Source organism: Nestor notabilis, unplaced genomic scaffold, assembly GCF_000696875.1.
Source record: "Nestor notabilis isolate BGI_N333 unplaced genomic scaffold, ASM69687v1 scaffold8913, whole genome shotgun sequence".
Classification (NCBI taxonomy): Eukaryota; Metazoa; Chordata; class Aves; order Psittaciformes; family Psittacidae; genus Nestor; species Nestor notabilis.
This window is the reverse complement of record NW_009922357.1, coordinates 67,742-84,361: the sequence shown is the minus strand read 5'-3', so window position 1 is coordinate 84,361 and position 16,620 is coordinate 67,742. Positions and strand designations below refer to the sequence as shown.

The window sequence follows — 16,620 nt, the reverse complement described above, 5'->3', positions numbered from 1 at the left end:
TGGTCAGTTTTCAGTAACTGTTTGCATTAGGGTTAGAAATTATCAATATGGTGTCTACATCATTTTGGGTCTGGTTTAGGTTATTAATGCGTAATTCCCAGTCTTATTATAGATCTATAAACAGGGCAACACGTGGGGTTCTGGGTAAACCATCACATTTCCAGGGCTGGGACTCCTGGGTTTTGTTGTCTGTTGAATGTCAGAAAACCACTGGGGCTCAGTTTTCTGTCAGTTCCCAAGCTCTACATAAGCAGGCTTGTCATGCTTTTACTTCATTCAGAAATTTGCCTACAAAATTAAAGCATTTCATAATGATATAGTGAATTTTTAAAAATATAGTTCCTACCTCAGGCTGAAGCATGTATCCAGTTGCTCACTGAGAAGAAAATACCTTTAAAGCCCGATTTCCTATATTGACACAGAAATGTCTCAAGAAAAACACAACTTCATGACAAGCAATATTTTGCTATTGTTTTAATTACCACCCTTATTTTTTTTCTTGTGTTGTTACTTGCTTTTGAGCTGACTTGATGCAAATAACTTGAGCTGCACCATAGCAAGTTTTCAGCATAATGTTCAGATCTCTCCCTATATTCCCAATGCAAGCTTTGGTTTTACTGTTTTGGAAAGGTTTCAACTGTGATGAAATTAACCATAAAGGTTCTTGGCCCAATTTTGCATTAAAAATGGTAAAACAAATTAGCTTGGCTGCTTCTTGTTTGCATAAAGTTTCAAACTTTATTTGCTGTCCTTTAACAGGAAAAGTTTCTCCACTAAATTAGGCAGACTCCTTGTGCAGAATCTGGATCTGGTTTGATGAGTTCTGAGACGTTAGCAAAGTAGTTATTTTCATATTGACAAAGTGCCTCTTCTTCCTATTTGTAAAACTCACACACTTCATATGATCTGCATTTCCTTTTTAATTCATTTCTAGGGTCGTATCTCTCAATATCAAAGGAGGAGATATATTTAAAGAGTTTTATTGTAGTTTAATATTGAGCTATTACTATCTTTTTTCTTAGTGGAGAAATACTATCCCAATTTCATATGGCCCAAATTAATTTATGAATTTATTTATGTTGTGATCTGATGCAAAGTCCACTTATACCATAGCCAAAGACAGCTTAGTGTAAGATATTTTTTTATATGAGAACAAAGAAGTAGCATATTAGTGTTTTTCACATAATGTTTAAAGACATCATTCCCAAGAGAACTGAGCTAAACTGAAATTTTCTTAGTGTTTCGTATTTTTCCACTTAAACTGAAAAGGGATCCAAAAAGTTTTATTGACAGTTATTCCACAGTTATACCAGCATATACATAACTGAATTTAGTCATAAATCAGTAACACAGTGTTAATAAAAAACACTTAAAACCCCAATCCTTTTCCCCAAGTGTCGAATAGAGCAGTTTTCAGTAGCTGATTTCTGCAACCTACAGGAAACATTCTATAGTTGTGAGTATTTCAGTTAATTTAACATGGTTAGTGTAGACTGTATGTTCTTCAGGTTCGGTGTGTGCAATGTGTGCCTACCACAGCTTTCCAATTTAAATTGATTACACAAAAGCTAGAAGTTAGCTGAGTTTTGTAAGTCTGTCTAAGGGCTTGAATGTAGCATCTGTTGATATGGTATGTTGATGTTTTGATACTTCTACTCTGAATTCTTTGCTGCTGTTTTGCGAGAAGATCTTGTGTTCCCTAAAGTCGGTCTGTATTTTCTATCTCTTTTAGTTTGGTGTAATGGGAAGCAAAGAGTTTGCTTATAAAACTTACGAAGGTGCAGTTAATGGACGAAGCAGGGTTTGCCCTCAGCTGTGCACTTCTTAAGACTCTACTTTCTACATGTTCTTCAAGGGCTTTATTGTAGCTGGCTAAGGAGCTTATTAAGATGTGTGAAAGTCTCATGCCAGTGAAGATGTGCGCTAAGTAGGGAAGTTTGTAAATGGCAATATGCATTAATGTTGTTCCCGAATGTACCTGTAAACATTTTTTCTTCTCCTTCCTCTTTCCACAAGGCATGGAGTATCACGTATCACAGCTGGTTAACTTTTGTGTTACTGATCTGGTCTTGCACACTGTGGATGATTCGGGACCGAAGGAAATATGCCATGATCAGTTCCCCATTCATGGTTTTCTATGGCAATTTACTGCTAACGTTGCAGTATATATGGAGTATTGAGCTCAAGAATGATGAGCTTCCTCAAGTATCTGGATTTTTAGAAAGAAAGGAACCTGGGGAGTTGGCATCAAAGGTAGGTGTTACAAATAGCTGAGATCTATCTACAAAACTGCAAAATAAGTTGTGATTAAAAATTTGGATCTCCTGGCATTTACGAGTGAATCTTCAGTATTCAGTATAACCACGTTCAGTAGCAGTTTTACAATAAAGGATAAGTCATTTAAAAATAGTGTTCAGAAAATTAATTCTTGCTTTTTAAACTAATACCAAAGCAAATGTTTCAAACATCTCTGTAGATTTTCATGTTATTTCTGTAGAAAATCCTCAGTAGATGGAAATTATTCACTTGTTTGGTTTTATAAACTGAATACAAAACTAGATGTAGTATGATTTGTTAGATTAATACCCATGGGATATCAGGTCTGTATCTGAATATGATGGCAAGTGGAATTGCGGTGTCATTGCAGTTACCAGTACTACTCACGCCCTTGTGATTTCACACAAGTAGCAGTACACAGTTGTGATTTAGCTTTAATTCTTTATCCTTACACCTGAAGCAGCATAAGTTGGAATCCATTTCAGGTCAGAAACAAGAATCTGTTGACCTCAGTGCATCATACATTATTTTCTTTGATGTCTTGAAAGCACTACAAAACACATTTTGTTTGGCAAGTTTACCTTTGGGGGAGGGAATGAGCATAAATAGGAAGTTGTTTCCTAGAGCACCCAAGAGGCACGTCTCAGAGAGTGCATCTAGTTGGCACGGCTGCGGCTCCCTTTGCACTAAGTGAATCACTTCCCTTGCGACTCCTAATTAACATTTAAGGTGATTCTGTAAGTCATCTTCTTTGTTGGCAGTGCTCTTTGGACAACCATGTCTGAGTCTTTAATGCACTTAAAAATTAGTGAGTGCTGTATTATTTTTCTCTTAAAGGTAGGGCTAGTTTAGTAAGAGAGCTAAAGCTCAAGGGGTTCTGCAAGAGAAGTTCTAGTTTCTCTCAATAACTTTGTAAATCTCTAAGGCGTTTTAACTGTCTTAACACATCAGCCCCTTTGATGTTGTGTCTTATTAGCTATATTATCAAACATCTAAAGCTAACTGGTGTCAAAAAGGAAGCTGCTGTATATTTATGATAATGTGGCTGCACCTATAAAACTAATAGAAGATATCTAATGCTGTTTTTTAGGCTGAATACAATGCACTCTGTAAATTTTACAGAATCAAAGGGTGGTTGAGGCTGAAAGATTTCTGAAGGTCATCTGGCCCACTCCCCTACTCAAGCAGGGCCATCTAGAGCTGATGGCCCAGGACAATGCCCAGATGACTTTTAAATAGCCCCAGGAAGGGAGACTCCACAAATCACAACTCTACCTCCCCATCTTCCCAGCCCATGCTTTCTAAAGAGCCTCTGTCTCTCTACTGTGGCTATGCAAGCCATCACACCCCATCTCTGTGATCCCAACAAGATCGTAGCCCTGCACGGAGGCATCTAATTCCTTGTGTTTATTCCCCATGCTGTTGATTTACCAGAAAGGATCTGGAAGGTTTCTCTGTATTGGTGCCTTGAACGCATTTCCTTGCTTCTGTACAAATGCTTGAGGTGACCTTGCATAAGCCCTGTTTTGCTGATTATGTGTTTCCTTTTGTTATTGCCCCAGACACCCTTTGATTGTCAGCCCTGTCCATCACTCCCTCTAAAGGCTGCTATTAACTCTATCCCTCCCTCTTACTCCTAGTTTAAAATCCTTTCAATAATGGTTGAATTTAAATAAAGGTTCAATACTGTATTCTTCAAAGAAACAAAAATAGAAAGAAATGTCCAGTAATTCTTTCTGCATTATTTTTTGCATACTGTGTGGGTGTTTTCTGGTCTGAAAAGGAAATAAAATGCATACTGTAAAAGGTGACTAAAAACATTTCTTTGATGTGCATCCCTTCAAGACTGTTCTTGGAGCCAGCTCTGGCTCTGGAAATGCCAAAGAGAACAAGGAGTAAATGCGACAGAGAGAGAGCTAATCACTGCAGAACAAATCTGTGGTTTACAATATCAAAGGTTTGTGTTGCAAAAGCCAGAGCTCCAGGAGATACTTGGAGAAGCTGTGACAATTCACACAAGCTGACAGCCTTCTCCTGCAGCTCAGCAATCGCTGCAGTATCAGTGAAAACAACTGTCGCTAGCCTGGGACCTCTCCTTTCCCCCATGAAAAACTTGCATATTAGATGAAAACAGGAGAGTTCTTTACATTGTACTACTGGCCTTGTCATTCTATTGAGTGCAAAATACTTGCTTCTTATATGCTTCCTATTTGAGATATTAATCTTCTAAGTAGTGAAATAAGTAGTCTTCTGCACCACTGGAATCCGTGGAAACTTTGTAGAATGTAAGCATAAAATAAAGTATACGATGAATGGACATCATGCTGTTTTCTGAATTCTGGCCAGCAGTACTGCAACCTGTTGAATTTAGCTTTTTGCAAAACACAGAAATGCACTCTTCATTGAAGAGTTTTATCTATTTGTAAGGTCTTCTGCTGTTATTGAATTATTATCTCTCAAAGCTGTTCAAAAAAATTAAGAGCCATCTTAAATCTTGTAACTACTCCAAATACAAGGCATATTCAGTTTACCGGGTCTTCTGTAACTTAAAGACATACAAAGAAATTTTTTTATTATTTTTAAAATTAATTATGTTTAAGCACCTGAAGAACCAAACCTCCTAAATCAAAAGATTTAGGCTATATCACATCCCAGTAATGACAATAGCACTCACCTGCATGTGCTTCTTCCTTGAAAGAAGGGAAAACTGAACAGAAGTGGACAAATGTGAATTATTCCAACCAATACATAATGATCCTTAAACTTATAAGACAGTAGTTTCAAACTGAATGGAATGGAGTAGAATAAAACCATACAGGTAAATAGCTTTAAGAAAAGATGCAGAGCAGTACATTCTTCCTTAGTGGAAAACTGCAGATGAAATAAAGTTGGTTTTAATGCAGGATGTTTCCTAAATTACTTCCACAAAGGTGCTCATTGACACTGATGCCATCGTTGCTATTTTCTGATGGACAGAGAAAACAAAGGCATGCAAAATTCATGAGAACGTATTTTTGTATTAGTAGGATGTAGGATATACAATTAGTCTGTTGTTTTTGTTTTGGTTTTTGTTTGCAGATTCTTTTCACAATTACTTTCTGGCTACTGCTTAGGCAACACCTCACTGAACAGAAAGCACTTCAGCTAAAAGAAGCTACTTTATCTGAGGTCAAAGTTGGAAGTGAAGAAAATGAAGAAAAAGGTAAAGCCTGATTCAATTTAGTCCTTCAGTCATGACAGAAATTCCAGTTACTACATTTCTGTGGTGCTGAAAGCAATTAGCAACATACCTTTTATTAGCCAAGAAAGATAATGCAAAATTTATTTGCAACTGTCTCTCAGGATGTAAAAATAAAACAGCTTTGAACTTCAGAAATTCAAATAAAATGAGAATTCTCTGTACTGGAAGGTCATTAAAATGACTCATTTGAGAAATGTCACACAACTTTTGAATCATCTGTTTACTCCTGTGTCCCTAACTCAAACCAGCAGATTAATTGCCCTAGAAGTTTTACCACAGGAGAAGAGTTTATATAGGAAAAGTCAGCTGCTGAATTTCTTGGAATTTGTGTTTTCACATAAATACTAATACAAAATCAGAAGTTAAACTATTAATTTCAATCGGAAAATGAGCATGTGTATTTTCACTGCAGGGGCTCATGCTGTAAGAAGCACACCTGAGAGCAAAGTTTAGTGCTACAGTTTCAGCTCATTTTAAGAGCTCCATGGCCTGTTCTCTTTTTTGCTACCAGACACATGTTCCCCCCTACCTTCTTTGCCTTTTTCTGGCTCAGTGGATGCTGATCTGCAGAAGTTCAACCCACTGAAACTGTAGAAAGCCAGCCTAGGAAGCAGTGATGTAGTTTCCTGTTTGATTAATTACAGTATTTGTCTTGGTAAAACATCTGATTAGTGTCAGAGCTGGACACTGCAAGGATTTTCAAGGCAAGAGGAAGGGAAGATTCTGAGAAGAGTGATGGGGAGTGGGACAAAGGGATTGGGCAAGCCTTTTGATGGTGAAGTCTTTAATATTGTTCTCATCAGGAAGAAAACCACTACTGCTACATGCTACAGGTTTGACAAGCCCTGTTACCTAGATATTTGCTCATGTACTTACTACTGTGGGGACACTTAACTTGCCCTCCACAAGCCTCATAATGTTAATAGCTGGGGAATCCTGACCTTTTCATAGGGCAAAATCAGCTTGTCTTTTCTACAGTGTCTAAGGTACATTAGAAGAAGCTGGATAACTGGTAGTTTCTTTGAAAAACAGCAGTCTTAGTGCAGCATTTATATTTTTTTAAGCTTGCTTGGTTTTATGTTAATGTTTTCTCCTGCTTGTGGTTTTTAAAGGTAACCACAATATTCTCTGAAGGATGAAACTCAAGATCAGAGGCTCAAACTCAGAATGAGAGTTTAGACTTCAAACTCAAGATGAGAGGTTTCTGGTGGTGCTGGTGGTTTGTTTGTTTTCCAGTTTAAAAGGTTTCTTGCCTGGGAGTATAGGTATCCCTATGGAAAGTGTTTTGACTGTTTATCTGTTATATAACACTTAGGCTCTAATTTTCCACTACAGCTGCCTGCATTTCAGACAAAGTGAAGACTGCTGTCGGGTAGGGACATACAGCTATGCACTGTATGGCTTCAGAAGCAGGTTGAAGCTCATATGAAGTTAAAACTCCTTCCTCTGCTCTGGAGGCATGTATGATTCAGAAATACAGTCTCTCGTGAATATTCTATTTTAAGTTTCTGTGTTGTGTGCAGACATTTTACTTTCCACCCATTTCAATTCTTACTAAAAGTCCTCAAAACAGAGAGAGGCCAAATGTGACTCTGTATTTGCAGAAGAGGAGTCGCAAGAGGGAGAAGTGGCAGAAGAGCAGGAGGAGGAAAAGGAGGAGGAGGAGGAGGAGGAAGAAGAGGATGATGAGGATGAACAAGATATTATGAAAGTCCTGGGGAAGCTGGTTATGGCTATGTTCATCAAGTACTGGATTTACGTCTGTGGGGGCATGTTCTTCTTTGTCAGCTTTGAGGGTAGAATTGTCATGTACAAAATCATCTATATGGTACTGTTCCTCTTCTGTGTGGCCCTTTATCAGGTAAGTCAGAATTGTGTTAACTAAATTTTGTCCTTGAATACAATAGTCCGTAACTTTAACTTGGTAATAAAGTAGCTCCAAACAGAATTCATAAACAGTGTATTTGTTCTTTAGTGAGATACAACTTAGTAAGATAATTCTAAGGGGTTAAGAGTAATTCTCCTTTAGCTTTTGATTATAGTGACAAAGTGCATATAAATAAGATGCATACAATACACACCTCTACTCTAGGGTGCCACCCAACATCATCACAAGATTTGAAATGTGTGAGGGAAAATTCTGGGCCTTTGCACGTCCTACATAGCCTTGAGTTTCTCTGACAGCTGGTCCACACAGCTTCCACACCCCACTGAGCACTGTGTCCCTCTCCTCCTAATAGTGATGAAAATGAATGACCGAAGCTGTCCCTGGACTTTATGCCTGTGGCCATGTGTCAACAACATTTTTATACTAAAATCTGTACTTGAGTGCATGTGCATCAGGAGTAAAAACTGTATCTCAAAGAACTGTGGCTGCCATTGAGCAAGTGTTGTTTTACTTCAGGCCAGCTAGAAAAAATAGTATTCCTCGTTGCCAGTGTTGCCAGTATTTCTGTCACTGTCTTTGCCTTCAGCTTGTTTCAGCATCTTTAGTGTATGATTTTCAGGTGCACTATGAATGGTGGAGAAGGATTTTAAAGTACTTTTGGATGTCAGTTGTTGTTTACACGATGCTGGTGCTTATCTTCATCTATACATACCAGTTTGAGTCATTCCCTGGGTTGTGGAAGAACATGACAGGCCTGGATGAAAACAAGTAAGTGTTTTTAATTTCTTTCTTTTTTTTTTTTTTTTCCTGTGGACTTTTGAGTTCAGTGTGGTGGAATGGTCTGAGAGTAGTCTTCCTTCTTCTGGGGGAAAACCATCACAGGACCATCCCCACTCATAGCTGACTTTAAGCGCTCAGCTCTGAAGCCATCGATTTATTGGTGTAACAGTAGAGATGAGCAAAAGGCACAAGAGGGGGCTAAGTTGTGTTTCCTTCCATCTGCTGCCAAGGCCTTGGCATTGCTTCTGTTCCCAGTACAGTGCCAGTGCTCCTCTTTGCCTCTTTGACCACAGAAACAAGTCTGGGGAGAAATTAAGGGTAGATTTGCAGGATTTCTGAGCTGGTGAAGGTGGAGCTGCCTCCTGCTAACAAGGAGATCTGAGTTTCTTCCTCCTCGTGATGAGCTGGGAATTTCTTAACAGGAGCTTACATGAGAAAAATATATGCAACATGAGTGGATGTCCAGTTCAGGACTTTCAGTCAGAGGCAACTCATCTGGTTCAAGAGATCTATGGTAGCCCCTTATTTCCTATTGCAGCTGATTTGTAATAATGTCTCATGGCAAGAAAAAGATTTTGGTGTGAAAAAGTAGTTTAGTGCTTTACTTTTTTCTTTTTTTCCAGACTAGCAGACCTTGGCTTAAAACAGTTTTCTGTGGCTGAGCTATTCACACGCATCTTTATCCCCACCTCCTTCCTACTGGCGTGTATTTTACACCTTCACTACTTCCATGACCGGTTTCTCCAGCTCACTGATTTAAAAGCTGTAACCAGCAAACAGGACAACACTATTTACAGGTGAAGAAACAAAGTAAATGGAACTGCTGATTATCTGTGTGAAAATGCTGTTTCTCACTGTCTTGTAATGCTCACTTTTCGTTAGATATTATTTGCCTTTGCTATGACTACCTGGCTTAAAAAGAAGGTGCTCAGTATCCAGCACCCCGCTAAACAACCACCCACCAAAGTATCTGTCTTCCTCCACTTCCCTCTGCACACTGAAGTTTTTCATTTTGGGGTACATTTTCAAAGGTTCTAACTGTATTTATGTATTTATTTCATTGGCTTTGACCTTAATGGGAGTTAGATGGTGAATTGTTGTGTGTGCGCCTTTTTGTTACTCCCATCAATAGTAGAGAATATGACTTTTAATTTGGCTCACTTCTGGTTTTCGATGTCCATTTTGAGTGCCAAATGAAGACTGGGAGATCTCTGGCAAATACCACAACTGTGCTGGACGATTAGACCTTTTTGTAAAGCTGAACTTCAGGAATGGAAAAATCCCAAACCTGTGGTCACTGTTTAAAGTACTGACCATTGGCTCTGCTAGCTCTTTGAGACATTCAGCAATCTCATCTGGAAGTTCATTAGGATTTTTTCATTATTTTGGGACCTCGTCTTTCCTTAACTCTTCCATATTCTCCTGCATAAAAACATATCTGGCCAAGGATCCTGCCCCATGCGTCTAAAGCAGAGAAATGGTTTCATAGTAAATTGTGTCATATTAGACAATTTACTCTAATTCTTTGAAGAAACCAATCAATTTAGACACTTTTTAGGGTGTTTACCTTTCTAATGATATGTGTAACTCAGCTGGATGTCTATGAATGGGGACTAGCTGCATAATATCATGTTCACCACAGCATGTGGTGGAATAATGACAGTTTATCTTAAGAGAATTTTGCTCTAGGACTTGCTAGATTTACAAAAGCATTTCAGATACTTCTTATGCATTCAATTTAATATGAAGCTACTTTACAGTTTATGGTATAACTATGTTAAGTGTTTTCTGTCATCCGTGCATGAGAACAAGCTCTACTTTTATAGAATGCTTCCAGTTTCTGTATTTAAGTAATTGTTAAAACCAGAACAAATCAAACTTGACAAGATTTCCTGACAAAAGTATGTTGTATGGTTTTGTTTTTTTCTTTCACTTACCTTTTTAAGTGGCTTTTTAAATACCATTTCCTTCTGCTTTTCTTGAATTGCTAAATGTAATGGTAGATTCAAGGGTCCGCTAAAGTGGCCTGTTAGGAAACTTTCTTTGTCCATAGCAGACTACTTGTGCAGCAGCAGGTGCACATTAACATCTCTGACCTGGGCACCCAAGTCCTGAAACCAGAAGCCAGATAGGTGTCTGAGCTGAAATGGGGATTGTTCCTAGGCTGAGGCATCTGGGGGAGTGCATTACAGTTTGCAGTTTCTGCATAAGCTCTTTGTAGCCCAAATACTTAGCATTTGTGCCAAGTAAAATAGAAGCAGCTTCCACCTTCCATGTAGTAGACACGAAGTGGAAAAAAAAAAACACAACAAATGAGGCATTTGCAGGATTTAGGTGGGTTTATGGTACACTACACTCTGCCTGTGAAACCACTGTTTGCACATCTTTCCGTTATACATGAAAGATATCAAAATAACATACAACTCTTAACACTGCCCAAGGTATGAAGATAGAGCTAATTCTTTTCCTTGATGCAAAAAGTCAGTACTGAGCATCAGCCACCTTTATAATTCAAAGCTTCAGGATGAGAGCTCAGCTGACATTTGTACTGATGATCCATAAAGCTGGGTAAAAACTAGCACGACAACCAGCTCCAGCTTAACAGTAATGCTTGCAATAAAAATAAGTTGCAGAAGCAATTAAAATACAGATTACAGACTCATATGTATAGGGCAGTTTTCTTACAAAGCAACTAAATCTTATTTTTCCCTTTTGCTTTGGAAACACTAGAATTCACTCAACAGCTAGTTTACCTTCCAAAACTGCTTATATGCTGTTTCTTTTGCAATAAACAAAAAACCCAACAAAAAATAAAGAAACCGAACCTTTATTTTGAGTAAGCAGACAGAACTCAATCCTTTTAATAGCAAACTTGTTAAAATAACCACAGTAGGTGAAAGCCAGTCATGAAAGTAATGGGGAAAACAGCTCCAGTTCCTCCATCTGCCCCTGAACGGCCATGTATGATTATAGTATATTTGTGTAACTGAAGAGTACTGTTAAAATTGCTAAGACTGTTTTGTATTAAGATGTCACTCCACATGAGCAAAGTTTGCAGAGTGAGTTCACGAGTAAGGCTCTTCCAGCTGCAAATGAAGGAACAGAAAATGGCACACTGGAATTGGCAGAGCGAGGCACTTCTCACTATTTATAAAGGTGACAAAGCTGAGTGTCTCGATTTTGCATCTGCAAAAGTCCTCTGATTAGGACTTTCCAAGCCCATTTTCTTGCAGATGAATTGCTATGGCAGAGATAAAGGCTGTGAGATAGGTAATTTAATATGATGCTCCATCATAATTACTTTTAAATAAAAAGAAGCAAAATATCTATCTATTAGAGATATATCTATTACAGATATATATATGTGTTGTAGATACATCCATCTCTTTTAAAAATATGAATATTCTAAGGCTTACTGGAGATAAAGCAGTAGAGGCTGTTCTCACATTTTGGGGACCATGTAAAGTACCTGTAGTTCTAACTGAAGTTGCATCTAAATGTCTAAGTGTTGCATTTATAGGCTTCCTAGACTTTACACTACATGGTGTGTGTAAGCTTTCAGATTGTGCTTTGTTATGACAATGTGTCTCTCTTCGTAGACAGGAAAGTGCATTCATTCCTATTTAACCATTTCCTTTTCTCTCTCTCTAATTCATTTCCCGTTTTCATCTGATGCATTCTTGTGCTTTCATCTCCCACCTCATAGCCATGCCAAAGTCAATGGCCGTGTTTATCTAATCATTAATAGGTGGGTACTTCAGTTCTTCCTTTCCTATAAAACAGATGTACCTTAACTTTGTTGTTACTTAATTGCCTTAAAGTATTGTTCTTGCTGCACAGTTCTGTGAAGTAAGCAGGGAGGTGATGTTCAGGTACTGTAATCTCCTGTAGCTGCTGAAGCAGTTAATACATCTCTCCTCTATATTTATACGTTGTGAGTTCATCTCCCAGCTGGAATTTTTCTCTTAAATTTTGCCCATGCCTCAATACAGGAATAATTGGTGCTATTTGTAACCAATAGACTGGTTGAGGAGGCTTGTTTATCTACCCTTTGTTTCTGCATGGAAAGATGCATGCCTGCATGCGCACATGACACAGAGGCACACTCAGACACACACCTCTGTCTTCCTCACAAGCACCTAAGAAAGTGAATTTGAGGGCTGGATCAATTACACGTGAGGTATGTATTATGGGTTTGTACAGACCGAGATTTCCCTATTCAGAGAAAGAAATGGAACATGTAGTACACTGAAACCACTGCACGCAAAGGATGTTAATTCATGGGCTGAGTTGGGTGCTGCAGGATCTAAGCTAGAAAAGCCCATATTCCCACCATTGTCATCCCTTTATATATGTTATCTTGAAAACAGTTCCATAAAGTAGATTTATTTCAAAATATTTGACTGGAGTACATGTGGGCTTTTGTTTAATAAGCTCTGAGAATAGGAGGACTTCTGAGTTTGTTGTCGCTACTGAATATAAACAGAAAAGCCAAGAAAATCTTGTTTAGGTATTTGTGACTACCTGCTCTAACAAGAAGTTAATTTATGTATCACGTTCACACTCCTTCAAATGTCATCACACAGTTTAGGACAGGGTTCTTAAAAGTTCACCAGAGCTGGATACATGGTCTGTATGAAGCCCATGTGTCAGGGAGCAAAGAGAGCAGGCACCTTGACAAGGGCAGGAGACCTGGGAGCCGAGAGGCATGACCAGGAGCCAAGGCTGGACTCTCACCCATGGGCAGTCAGGATCAGGAACCAGCAACTGAGGACAAGGATCAGATCTGGAGATGGTAACAAGGGTCAGCCACAACCTGGTAAGCTTCCAGCAAGTCCATAGAGGTAAGCCAGATCAACACTGAAGGTGGGGAGTCAGTCTGAAGATCAGGCTTAGGGTCAGTGAGGCATGGGAAGAAGCACAGGCACAACTACAATGCAGCTACAATGGAGGGGTGAGAGCCTCAGTGTGAAAGCAGCTCCCAGAGACAGGAGAAGGACGCCCTGAACTGAGGCTTCCTGGCCTGTCCACATAACCCAACATTTACCAGACAGCTGGCCTTGGGCTCAGGCAGCAAACCCTTCTGCAAGGGCAGGGAAAGCACTCAGGATTCTCCCAATAGAGGTGTGGCACTCTGTGCTTAGTTTGAATCTTGCATAGCAAATATTCAGGGTCGCTAATGTTCTGTGGAGCAGAAAGCTTTCTGTTATTAAAGCTGTGCATGAGAGATACTTAAGAAATTGTTTTGAGCCATACATTTTCAAGCAATTAATAAATTGATGGCAAAAAAAAGTATCAAAGGACAAAGATGCTTCAAAATGCATCCAGTAAGTTGTTATTAATTAATTTTCTGCTCTAGCAAATTACAAACAAATGAAAGTATTGGGAATCCAGCACAAATGTGGGGCATGCGCCTGTTTTTAGTGGCTCTGAAATTGCTTTAATGTCTAAAACTAGATCTACTAGTATACTTCTCATTATTGATACCCTATTTAACGAATTTGAGGGCAAGAAATGCTCTCAGTTAAACGCATTAGTGGCTGTACCTGCAAGGCTTGTTGTCTACATTATTATTTAGTTATTTCACTTCCCAGGTATCAGACGCAATACCTTTGTGTTATTTTCGATGATTTGCCACCAGTATGTGGTGTGCAGCCTGAAGTTACATCAGATTAGCTGTGAAGCCTGTATGGGTAGCTTGTCTTAGATATCCTAAACTAGCACAGTTTTTATATCCTAATACCTCAGTGTTGGAGGAAAAACAACCGTAGCAATAAATGAGAAAGCTTGGGAAGAAAGATTCCAAGTAGACTACCTGAATAGTGGGCAGGGCTTTTCATCTAGCTTTGGATCTCCTAAGCACACTCCCATGCTCAAGCCTACTGATGCTGATAGAACTAAGCACCAACATACTGAAAACTAAGCACGTACTGAAGCTTTATTAGGTATATATTGCATGTACCCATCTGTTTAACCGCATCACCTTCTGGATCCTGGATACAAACAGGAGTTACATGAGTGGGAGAAAGATGAGTCTTCTCATACAAAATCCTGTAGGGTTACTGTGTTTCTGTCCAGTTTACACTGAGGTAAGTCATTAAAGTCCTTGATTTACACCAGTGTGAATGTAGATTTTTCCATTATAAAAGTCAGTTGGGAAGAAACCTCATTAAAATCAATGCAATTGCATGTGCAAAACCTGTTTGATTATATGGATACTTTCATTTCATGGGGCATTGCCTTTTAAATGGGCTTTAATGATTTGTAGTAAGCAGGGATCTCTATACCATTTAAACTAAACTGAAAATTCATTCTCTCTTCTTTATTCATGACCCTCCTGTTAATACTTTAGTAGAGTTTTAGGTAGATATGCAAAGTTAGATTATGTCAGTTTAGGGACATATTGTTTAATCATTTTACAGAGATTTGAATATCTTTTTTTGTATATTTGCTAGGTTAAATATGAAAATAAAGTATATCGGACAAAGCGCCGTATTTTCAGTAACCAAAGATACTGAATATATTGTTGGGTATAAGAGATTTCCAGGTTCTTGGGCACTTGGGTTCATTGGCTAATCCGTGATGAGGGAGTTTAGTAATCATTGGCATGAATTTATTTATTCGGTGAGATTTTTTTGGTGCTTTTGATCTTGTTAAACTTCAGCTTTTAAATCACCCTTTCTGCTTTTGGGTATTCCTACTTCAGGATTGTTTGGTCAAATTTCTGTAGTTTTTCCCTCATTTAAGCCACCAAATTTTCCATCTTGAAGAGACTACAACTCCCAAAAGTTTGAAAAATACTTCTGCTTGCTTTGTCATGAACTTCCTAGTTTATGTTCTATGATTTTTTAATGATCAGATGGATAAATCCAGGCTTTTAGTTCCTTGAACTGTAAAAATCCTACTTAAAATTGGCAGAAATTCATGTCAAAATGGTAATAGGCCAGAATTTCACATCATGAAAAATAAATCCTGGAGATGGTACTGTAGCATATTAAAGTTATTTGCACTAGTCCAGGAACAGTCTAACAGGTGCTTGAAAGTATGCTGAGTGTAGTAATTTCAACAGCATAAATAAACATTTAGCGACCTGATCACATAGATACACACTTGCCAAAGAGAGACTTTATTGCAAGAAGTTGTACTCAAAGGGACTATTTATGGCAGTAAGTGCTATGCTCAGCAAAGCACATAGGATTGGGGAATTAGGAAGAGTTTTCTGCAAATACAGGAGGAGAGTCCTAACAGCACAGCTGGAGAAGAAAAAAGAAAATATCTGAAGCCATAAAAGAATGTTTCTTTTCTCGGTAAAGATTTGTACTGAGTAAATCTCAGCAAAATTGGAACCATGGCAATAGAAAAATACCATTTCTGAGTTAAATCACTTGTATCCCACTTTTGGTTGTCTGAAAATTACTAATAGATTTAATAAGAGATAGTTAGAAATATAAGAAAAATTCCCAGTGAGATGTAGAAAAGAGAGAGAGAATGAATGGCTCAAAGACAGAAATGATAAAACATACTGAAGTCACAGCCTTGGAATTTTTGTTTTTGTTTGTTTCCAAACCTATAGCTGGAATAAAATTTGCAAATTCCTTGGCTTCCCATCTGCATCTTTCAATTGGAAGAAGGTGGAAATGCATTTACAGTAATCAGTCAGATACTTGTGACGATTCAGCTGCATTACTGACAGCATGGTACACTGCCCATGTTCAGCACTGGTGTAAATAGGTTGCCCCTTTTCCATCTGTGCTGCAGTTCCTTTTTTATTCATAGAAGCACCCTGTGAATGTCATGATGGCATGCTCTTGGCATCAGAAGGCTTCTGCAGATGGAGCAGGAGAATGCTTTATGACTTGTGATGTAGCATGACGTATTTGTCAGTGACCTTCTTCTTTAACCCCTCTGTTCTCATCTCCCTTTTTCTTTCTGTTCCAATTACTTTGAGCAGCCTCAAGAAAAAAATACCAAACCACCAAAATGAGTAAGTCCCCTATGAAGTCATGAAATGTTTCCTCTTAAACAACGTCATTTCATGCTTCTACATCTTAAACTCTGACCATTTTCTCACGTGGGGAAAATGTCAAGTTTAAGTGTCAATACCACTCATTACTAACTAACCATTAGTATCTGAGTGAGAAGTAGTTACTAATACATTCCAACTCAATTTGCAGTGTGTGTTTGGAGAAAGTACCAGAATCATAAACTTTTCCACTTCTAAGGCATTTTCCATGAACGGTTATTTTTTTCTAATTATGTATCTTGAAAAAAGACTACAATGCCATTACTGCTCAGTTTGCTGATGTGCTACTATTTATCAACAGACTGGTGCACCAAGATGGAAGCCTGCCTGACATAACTATGATGAATTTAACAGCCAGCAGAGAAAAGGAAGAGGATAAAATGGTGGAAGAGGCTGGTGAGAAAAGAATGG

General features: G+C 38.4%; 1 protein-coding gene across 1 annotated transcript in view; it reads left to right on the top strand.

Moving 5' to 3' along the window:
• PIEZO2 (piezo-type mechanosensitive ion channel component 2) overlaps positions 1-16,620 on the top strand; it is a gene marked incomplete at both ends in the record, with an annotated part of 181,966 nt that overhangs the window by 98,250 nt on the left and 67,096 nt on the right. Inside the window, 7 exons of the mRNA XM_010011576.1 lie at positions 2,017-2,253; positions 5,356-5,479; positions 7,123-7,379; positions 8,026-8,174; positions 8,810-8,983; positions 11,893-11,934; positions 16,511-16,620. Of these exons, the coding sequence (XP_010009878.1) occupies positions 2,017-2,253; positions 5,356-5,479; positions 7,123-7,379; positions 8,026-8,174; positions 8,810-8,983; positions 11,893-11,934; positions 16,511-16,620 (1,093 nt within the window). The remainder of the gene's footprint in view (positions 1-2,016; positions 2,254-5,355; positions 5,480-7,122; positions 7,380-8,025; positions 8,175-8,809; positions 8,984-11,892; positions 11,935-16,510) is intronic.